A 10,390-nucleotide genomic window follows, 5' to 3' on the forward strand; every position below is an offset into this window, starting at 1 on the left:
CTGTACAATCATATACACAACCAATCAGTGACACTGCAAAATCATGTACACACTTTACCAATCACACTGTACAATCATGTACACACACTCCAAGTCACACTGTACAATCATGTACACAATCGACCAGTCACACTGTACAATCATGTGTAACACTGTACAATCATGTACACATACGACCAGTCACAAAGTACAATCATGAAAACATACAATCAATCACACGGTACAATCATGTAAACAACTGACCAGTCACACTTTACAATCATGTACACATACGACCAGTCACACTGTACAATCATGTACACAATCGACCAGTCACACTGTACAATCATGTAAATACACGACTAATCCCTGTACAATGTTGTACACACTCGACCATTCACAATGTACAATCATACACACACAACCAGTCGCACTGTACAATCAGGCACATACCGGACCAATCAGTGTACAATCACATACTCAACCAATCACAATGTACAGCTATTCTTTTGCAATCAGATTTGGTCTAGTACCTTTTTACATAGGGTGTCGGATATATGCATTTCAGACAATTATGGCATATTTCATATTCTGACCACCTATACTGTGTAAAATTTTAAACATAATTATCTATTTTCTGTTAAGTCAAAACATTTTTATTTGATATTTACAAAGAGACTCTGTAGCAATTATCAATATTTTCTAATATCAAATTTGAGCGTAGTATATTTTTTAACTTGTCAGATATTGAGTTTTGTGTGTATGTCCGTAAACAGGGTTGTTTATTTGTTAGATTTCAAATGACACCTACGCTTTGTCTGACTTTATATTGTATAAAATAAGACACTTGGTGTGAATTCTCTTCATTGGACAAGTGATTTGTCAAGGATAAGAGAAAATCTAAGGTAAGTTTTATAATATTTATTTTGTCGTTCATTCCGAGGAAAATTTGTTCTTGTATTGAAGTTGTTTAACGATTGTTATTTATGACATTGTTCATGTTTGAATCTAACTAGCCTTGTGGTAATTGTTGTTTGGTCAGCCTTGTGGTAATTGTTGTTTGGTCAGCCTTGTGGTAATTGTTGTTTGGTCAGCCTTGTGGTAATTGTTGTTTGGTCAGAAATGGTATTCATGTTTGTGGGATTAAATTGATGTAACTATTCCGCTTAGTAATATCTTGCTTACACATTTTCTATTAATCAGCATCAAAACAGTTATAACATTTACCAAGTTATTTTACAATCATCTTTATACGTTTTGGGTGACCTTATATTTACAATGTTCTAGTTAGTGAGACCAAAACATTTATTTCACTATTATATTTTATATAAATAGTTTGCGCTTGATCTTTCTTAAGAAAATAAACATTGTTCTTACGCCCTTTAGTTACATTTCAAGGAATCATTAGGCTTTAATTATTATTTGGCTATTTTGTTATCAATAACAGGATAAACTACGTCTGAAGAAGTAGATTATTTCTAACAATTTCAATGCATTGCTATTTCTGTTCTTTGAGGTTTCGTTTTAATCACACATAGAATTTATAAAACAAAGTGTGGATTATCAAGCTTTTGAACATAAACTTCACAGAAGTGTTTTTAAAATACCAGTTTACTTACCATATGTATAGTATCTCGAGCTTCTGTCCAAACTCATCTTGTCAAAAGTCGTGAAATGTCACATGACTGTAAGTAAGATATCAAACGACGATCTTGTTAAAGAAAAATTGATACACGGAACTTATTACTTTTACATTCGTACTGGAAATTATAAACTGCGATTTTCCACCGCATTAATCGCAACGTAATATACAAAAACTAACGTGCTTCATTCTACAATAACGCTTTTGTTATATCTTCCAGGACCGATTTGCACAAAACATTCAGCAAATTTAATAATAGATACAATAATTATCCGTTCGTGAACTTCGATCAACTGGACTTGTATATATTGTTGCTCATAAGTTATCCAATTGTCAAATGTGTTATCTATTTGTTAATTTTTATTGACATATAAAAATTGGAGAAAGCGTTTACCAGTGGTTACAAAAGACAACATTTTTATAATAAAGTAATAGATTTTGAAAAAAGCTCTTAAAAACAATCCCGTGTTGTATTTAAATTTTCTTCACTATTGATAAATGAAACTGACAGAAAATCAATCCGAAAGGCAAAAATATCTAGGGATAGAAATGCAAAATAACTTAATGGGTAGTAAGTGACCAAGAATTATTCAGCATCATCTGTTGTCTTTTTAAGTTGAAAATAACGATACCAATCCTAACTGGAATAATACTTTACTTAACAAAATGATGCATTCAATACAGTTTCTTACGGTAAAGTATACCTGATGTTTATTTATTTAAGTAACATTATTTTTTTCTAACGTTAAAATAGTTTTTATGATACAAACCGTTACTTATTTGGTAGTTCAAAGTAACACTTATTGGTCAAAGCCCCCCGCCCCCCCCTTGATAGTTTGTAGTCAAATGAAATTTTATTTGAAATACAGCCTATGAAAGATAAATGTACGTTAACATGTTTCATGTTTTGAGACGGAAAATAACAATACCGCGATATAAAAATGTAAAAGTATGTGTATAGAGAATAGAAAATCACATTATAAATGTAGTGTAAATAAATACAAGCCATTTATACCTCAGATCGTAGCGTGTTTAACAGCGGTCGTTAATGCAACTCCATTGAAGTCATTGTCAACTATTAACGAAGCATGTATTGATGATGCGGATGTAAGTAATTTATTAAACATTCATTTCCAAACATAATTATATCGGTCCACTCTTGTTTTTTTCGATCACTGTATGATTAAGTAAAAAGTAATACGATAATGTAAGAAGAAGTACAATTCAATCTCAACTCAAACCAATTATCAATCATTTGTTTATTTTTTATCTACTTTTTTTATATACGTATTAATATAAAAAATTTATTTTAGTGTAATGGAACAAGTTTATGCCTACGACCTGGCTTTCAAAGGCCGACACGACAAGCACAGAAATATTGTTATCAATGTAAGAACAAACTGTTTTACTAATTAAAATGACGTTGTATACTAATCAACTCTGAATGTGATAGGAATATAAACTTCCTTAATTGACATGTCTGTCTTGAACTTACTCAAGTTTGTTTTATCTGCATCGTTGTATTTAAAGGAAGTTCCTTCACAAAATATATATCTTGTAATATTTCTAGCATAAAAATGTAAAACATCTACGTTAAGTAAAAAAATTCTAATTAAGACAATTCTTTTTCCTTACCTTTATTTGTTGGACTTGTTTATTTGATTGTTTTTTACGTCGCATCGACACAATTAGGTCATATGGCGACGTTCAAGCTTTACTGGTGGAGGAAGACTTCCGGTGACCTTCCGTGCATTAATTTAGGCACGGATGGGTACCTGAGTAGAACCACCGACGTATCATAAACTAGCTGTATAGCTTCTTCACATTAAATAAACCAAAGTCCCTGTTTGGACTGTCAGTAATTTTTTATTGACAATGCTTTTTGTTTTTGATAGGCAATTGCACAATGTTTGAACAATGTAAACTGATTTGTGGTATAGAAAACGAACGATTGATCTATTGTGACTGCGCTGGATCAGGATTCACGGGAAAATTGTGTGAAACAAGTAAAAATATTTGACTTTTACATAGAATTCCTTCTCCGATGAAAATTGACTTTGTTACATACCAGTATAACAAATTCAAGAACTAAAACACCCATGCATATTTACTTAAAGTCATATATATTCATATCGTCGACTTTGGTATGTAGTTGTTGTCTCTACTAAAGCGTACTGTCTTAAATGTTTTGATAGAAAGAAAAACGCTAACACTAATGATATGTTGAAGTATAAATTGAGCCGCGTCACGACAAAACCAACATAGTGGGTTTGCGACCAGCATGAATCCAGACCAGCCTGCGCATCCGCGCAGTCTGATCAGGATCCATGCTGTTCGCTGTCAGTTCCTCCACTTGTAATAGAGTTGATAAGCGAACAGCATGGGTCCTGCTCAGACTGCGCGGACGCGAAGGCTGGTCTGGATCCATGCTGGTCGCAAACCATTTATGTTGGTTTTGTCATGACGCGGCTCAATTGTTCTTTGGTCTAGATTTCAACACTTTTTTTTATAATATTTTATTGATAAAGTCCTGGGTATAAATGAATGCATTGACACTTTCATAGATATTGACGACTGTGATGACAGTTATTGTTTAAATGGCGGTACGTGTGTTGATGGAGTGAAGAATTACACATGCTCTTGTCCACTTGGTTACACAGGCAGACATTGTGAAATTAGTGAGTCTTATTTCAAACTTAAATGAACGATACACTTGAACGTTTTAAAATGAATTTTGATTAGATTTTGAAAAAGTGTTTACCAAGAAATTGCGGGAATCAAGTGCTCTTGCAGCTCTAGCGCCCAATACTAGCAACATTATTAATATATCGTCAACATTGTCTTATAGTTGTTGTTGACTATGTGAAGCGAGCTGTCTAAAAGAAATAATGACATGTTGAATTATAAACTAAATAACACTTTTTTTATGATATTCTCTACGTTAAAGATTTGGGTATAAATGAATGCAATTACACTTTTATAGATATTGACGACTGTGACGAAAGTAATTGTTTAAATGGCGGTACATGTGATGATGGAGTGAATAATTATACATGTGCTTGCCCATCGAGTTATACAGGCAGAAATTGTGAAATATGTGAGTCTTTTTTCAAACTTTATTGAAAATTATTCCCTAAAGATTGTCATTGACTTTGAATGGGTTTTGAAATGGATTTTTTATCAAGAAATTGTGTTTTTAATTCAAAACTGTATAATAGCTCCAGATTAAGAAGAAAAATGAGAACAATGAGAGAGACCTTTATTAGATATTGTATTATAACAAACCTTTCTTGCAGACATTGACATACAAAATCACCTGTCTGTCAACAGTCACCAGAAAAATGACAATCTAATATATCAAGAAGAATATGTTATGTAAATTTGTAAAATATGAAGATTTTTTAAATCTTTTTCTTTTTATTAGAAAACAAAACAGTACAACTGTTTCATACCATCCATATCTTGGCAGATGATTCATTCAAGATATGGATGCATTCATTTCATATCATCTGTAAAATATATTTAACAATTCTTTTATGACAGATTTTTAAATCACCAGTAAACATTAACTTATTGAACACATGTATGTTTGTTTTGAACATTTTTGTATTATTTCTTTAAGCGCTGTTTGAAACATGCAACGAGAACGGTAAGTAAAATGCACATTTAGTGTGTATATAAATAATTAAAACTGTATTTGAAAGACAAAGATTTTGGTTAAACCTATTATGAAATTTTTGCTCAGAAAGAATTGAAACTTTTGTTGTAAAGGCGCAACTACATTGCATTAATCAATACTTACCCATTCCTTTATTCTATCTATGATCAGCTCATCAGTATATATTTGTAAGATGAGCATTCGACCTTCTTTAGTGCAGTTACGTCAACACGCACGCACACACACACACACACACGCACACACACACTTATATTCGGTAATTGCGTAACTTAATGACTTTTCTATCGTATTTATTTCTGATATATATGACAGGCTTTATCTTTTCCAAGTATTAGAAACATGTTTATTTTAGCTCGATTATATTAATCACTTTCGAGTCCTCTTCCTGGAACTAACCAGCCATAGTGTCAAATAAGGCAACATGATCGTAACCCGAGTAGGGCTCGAACCAATGATTCATCGGTTGAGTGGCAGATACCTTAACCACTAGTTCACCGCTCTCGGTAATATTTGTCCATTTAAGTGGTTATACCTTCTATGGCGATTTCAATAAATGATTTGTTTATTGTAACTCGATGTCAATTTCATTTGTTAAAAAAACTTTATGTATTTAGATGAAGCTGGTGAAGTTCATGGAAGCGCCACACCACAATGCATTACCTCATCAGGGTACCCTCTCTTATGGTACAGTAATAACCTTGAATTAACTTGGAACATATTTTGTCCGGCTGGACAGAGAGTCCGAGTATTTTTTCTTGACTTTGTTGTAGAAAGATATTATGACGATGTCCGCTTATCAAATGGTAAGTATGTCAATTATATTTAATGTTTTGTTGGTCTGACTTTTTACTCTAGTTACTGTATGTGTTCATCTAAATTTTAACGTTGTTCTAATAGATCAAAGCTCATTGACATTCTTTAATTTCTAAATTAAACATCATGTAATTTCTTCTACACATGTTCATATATATATACTTAAATGGTTGTGTATGGTTATCTTTCAGGTGAATGCACAGGTTCTAATTGTCCAAATGACATCCTTATCTTATCTGGAAATGCTGATCCAACATACGAGTTCATCGATAATGCTAATTTTTATTATATACAAGAAACATATGATGCCATACAAGTATCGTATTTCTCTAATGGCAATGTTCTAACCATGGTTTTTAACTCGGATTCTAGCGAAAATGGAAAAGGCTTCAAGGCGGAGTACAACTGCGTGCCGTAGTAATGCAAGACAGTGTAAATAATATATGAGGGAAATATTCACAGATTTGTGTGAATCGCTTGTACTTACTTTTTTGTTATGATTAATGCTTCCGAGGGATTACACTTTTTTCCAGATTTTATATAAAGTTTAACATGTCTGTTTTAAATGAACATTTTTGGGGATTTATGTACGATTGGATGCTTCTATATAAATGTACTGTAATGTGATTAATTTATACTTATATGTATTGTATAACTGGGATACGTATGTATTTCTTACATATAAAGTGGTTGTTTTAGTATGTTTGAGTTGTGTTTTATTTGTTTTGTGTTAGATGTATGTTCTTCCTGCATCGTCATACCATTTTATGTCCTCATTGAGCAAATTTCCTTGTGTACAACGCAATCCATTTACGTATATAATATAATATAACCGTTTTGGAAAAATCCCTGAATATCACATGTGTGCAAAGCACTTTATGTACATGTAGACCATCAATAAAAATGCCATGATAATCAATATATATATACATGGGATGTTATATTCATTGTCCCTCATGTACAGACTCAATCAAACCGAGTCTGCAATTCTCTTGTAATTTTGTTGTGAGGGATCACTTTGTTTCCAGATTTTTATACTTCACAACAGCAGGTGTCAAGTGCTGTGTGGCAGCTGTAAAAAGTTGCCCCGTACTTCATTTCAGTGTTGTTATATTTTTCTGGTCCTTCAAGATCATTGATGCCAGCACTATTAAGTGTTGAGAATTGAGTACCGCTCAAGTCGGTGCTAGGGCGCGTGAGGGATGTTGCACGTATTCATTATCACTCATGCACAGACTCAATTAAACCGAGTCTGCAATTCTCTTGTAATTTTGTTGTGATAAATGCTTCCGAGGGATCACTTTTTTCCAGATTTTTTGTTTGAAGTCAACAACATTAACCACTCGGCCACGGACGCCCCTATACAAAGTTTGGTGATCATCCATCTATAAGTTCAGTAGAAGATGTTAAAAGGTTTTTTTTCTATTTTTAGCTCTAATGGCCCCTTAAAGGTGCCACTCAAATTAATATAAACATATTTTAATAAAACACTACTAAAGAATGCTACATACAAAGTTTGGTGATCATCCATCACATAGTTCAGTAAAAGATGTTTACAGGTTTTTTTCCATTTTTAGCTCTAGAGGCCCCTAAAAGGAGTCTAATGAAAGTAATATGAGCAAACTTATTCTCTCTAGCTATTCTTAATCTTATTCTCTCTATTCTTATTTCTCTCTATTTGATATAAGACTATCGAAGAATGCTAAAAAGTTTGGTGATCATCCATCAATTGGTTCAGTAGATGATGTTTAAAGCGGCATGCCTCCAGAATCATGATAATTTTCATAAAAAAATAAAAATGTTTTAAAAGTAAAATACCATGAAGTGAACAAAGAAATTAATTTACACATTGCAATCGGTACTTAAAATAAACAATTTGGCCAAAATATGCAAAAAATAGCCATTTCTTAGTTAGTCATGAAGTATTTTGGCTCATCTGGAGGTGTGCAGTTTTAAACGTTTTTCTATTTTAGCTCTAAAATAAAGAAAATGAGAATCGCTGAAGAAATTCCAAAGCGGCAAAATTAAAAATGTTGCAGACTCGGTTTTATTGAGTCTGTTAATGGACGGTACTGTAAAGTGCAAACTACCATCCACGTCCCTAAGCAGAATTCAACATTCAAACATGAAAATGGCAAAATTTTGAATTTAGAAACAACCTTCAATGTGACACTTACGTGCCATGCCAAGATAAGAGGGCCCTGGATCGCTATCCTGAGATATAGGTCAAAAAGTCAAAGTGGATAGCTTACTCTGAACAATTGTTGTACACTGTCACCAAGGAAATGTTTTTGTAAAACAATTTTTAAAATTGAACCAGTGGTTTACATGTTGTTAAGATGAACATGTTTCATGCCAAACATCTAAACTCTACCTCTTTTAGATTTTCTCAAGAATATTTTTTAAAGTTTTTACTATATACATAATTATAAGGAAAATGAATGATTCCTGAGGTCGGGCCAATTTCGACTCTAGGGCTTTTATTAGAACAAACACACTTGGCAGACATCCACTAGAATATGTTTTATGCTAAATATCTAAGCTCTAGCTCTTTTTGATTTAAACAAGAAAACTTTTAAGATTTTACTATATACATGTTTATATAAGGAAAATCAACGACCCCCGGGGCGGGGCCAATTTTTACCTTAGGGCTTTAATTTGAACAAACTTGGTACACATCCGCTACAAGATGTTTCAATGAAAATGACAAAATTTATTTGCTTTTTGGCCTCCAGCCCATGCAAAATATAATACACAACATATATACAGAGCATAGTAAGTGCATAACAATTAACATATTAACCATTTAATACAACAAATTATTATTAATATTGTTATTTATAGATATATTGTTGCAACATTTATCATATTATATATTTTGCAGATATTGTTTTCTTTTTTCATATGCATAATACAAAAAAACAGCGACAGATTTAATAAGATATTCATTTGTGGTTGACATAATAATGTTAAACTTATTCAAGTTTGGTTGCATGTAATATTTCTTTGGCAGGTAATTATTGCGTAAATCATCATAACAGTCACATACAAGTAAGAAATGATATTGATTTTCAATACTGTTTTTATCACACACTTTGCAAATTCGTTCATTTCTTGGGGTATGCGTATATCTTCCCCTTTCTACTTCAATATCCAGACTGCCAATTCTAAAGTTTGTGTATATGAATCGAATTTTTTTCAAATCCAAAACATTTAAATAATGCTCAAAAGAAAAACCATTTTTAAACAATTTGTAACTTTCTAACTTGGAATTATCGTCAACATTCATGTTCAACTCTTGAAGGCTTATATCTTTCACTCTATTTACAAAAACATTTAAAAATACATTTTCATTTTGTACACCTTGGTTTAGCCACACATAACCAAATCCGTATCTTTCTAAACAGTTTTCCACTGATGTAACCCAATTGACATAACCATTTGAGATATCATTAAGCATCATTATATAACATCTATTTTACAATTCTTTCGTTAGGCATCTTTATAATTTTCAACCAATATCTTATAGCTCTTTTGAAAGTCTTAATATATAATGGATACCGAGCGCAGTCACCTAAAACAGCACAATATGATGATTTTTGTTTTGCGCACATAAACCGTTTACAAGCATAATATTGTACCCGTTCAAATTCATCAAATTTATTTAGACCCCAAATTTCAGATCCATATAATAGTTGAGGACAAATTTTATTATCAAAAATTTAAAAAAGACAGTATTTGTTAACTGACCATGATGATACAATGAATTTAAAATAGATATCAATACATGCTTTGCTTTTACACACAGTTCGTGGACCATAGAATTCAGAGACAATTTTTGTGTCAGCATAAAACCTACGTAACAAAAATTGTAAACAACTTCTAATCTTGTGTTTCTATAAAACCACTTTTCATTCTTGAAAACAACAATTTTCGTTTTGGCTTCGTTTACCTTGACCTTATTATCAGTACAAAATTTTTAATAAAACGTTTAATTGTTTCTTTAGACCAACTACAGTGTCGAACATTAAGGCTACATCATCAGCTAACATTAACATGTATAAATGTAGTATATCAGGATGAAGCTGTATGTCTTGTACATTACTCTTAGACAATAATCGTTCTAGTTCGTCAATAAAAAAAAAAAAAAAAAAAAAAAAAAAAAAACATAACAAAATCGGACTTGCCCAAATAGCCCTGCTTCAAGCCCAGAGTACTGTTAACTTAATCAGTTTTTGAGCCATTACAACGTAAATATGCCTCAACACCTTCATACA

The 10,390-nt window shown here is 32.1% G+C and overlaps 1 protein-coding gene across 2 annotated transcripts; it reads left to right on the forward strand.

The window, feature by feature from the left end:
* Positions 1-755: 755 nt before the first annotated feature.
* Positions 756-6,793, forward strand: LOC132726288 (fibropellin-3-like). Of its 2 annotated transcripts, XM_060711594.1 has the most exons (10): positions 756-884; positions 2,238-2,314; positions 2,642-2,728; positions 2,935-3,010; positions 3,517-3,627; positions 4,186-4,299; positions 4,605-4,718; positions 5,244-5,270; positions 5,915-6,103; positions 6,305-6,793. In XM_060711594.1, the coding sequence occupies exons 2-10, from the start codon at positions 2,288-2,290 to the stop codon at positions 6,529-6,531; spliced, it is 972 nt and encodes a 323-aa protein (XP_060567577.1). In that variant the 5' UTR covers positions 756-884; positions 2,238-2,287; the 3' UTR covers positions 6,532-6,793. The 2 variants fall into 2 exon arrangements, with proteins under 2 accessions (XP_060567577.1, XP_060567578.1); XM_060711595.1 differs by lacking the exon at positions 5,244-5,270.
* The last annotated feature ends 3,597 nt before the right edge of the window (positions 6,794-10,390 follow it).

The sequence above is a fragment of the Ruditapes philippinarum genome, unplaced genomic scaffold (genome assembly GCF_026571515.1).
Source record: "Ruditapes philippinarum isolate M1 unplaced genomic scaffold, ASM2657151v2 ctg523_1_1_1_1, whole genome shotgun sequence".
NCBI classification, from domain to species: Eukaryota; Metazoa; Mollusca; class Bivalvia; order Venerida; family Veneridae; genus Ruditapes; species Ruditapes philippinarum.

Excerpts from the sequence above, each read along its gene's own strand:
- LOC132726288 (XM_060711594.1), top strand. The coding sequence starts at position 2,288 with ATGATGCATTCAATACAGTTTCTTACG. Across the intron at positions 2,729-2,934 it reads CATGTATTGATGATGCGGAT|TGTAATGGAACAAGTTTATG; the intron begins GTAAGTAATTTA and ends AATTTATTTTAG. Across the intron at positions 5,271-5,914 it reads TGAAACATGCAACGAGAACG|ATGAAGCTGGTGAAGTTCAT; the intron begins GTAAGTAAAATG and ends TTATGTATTTAG.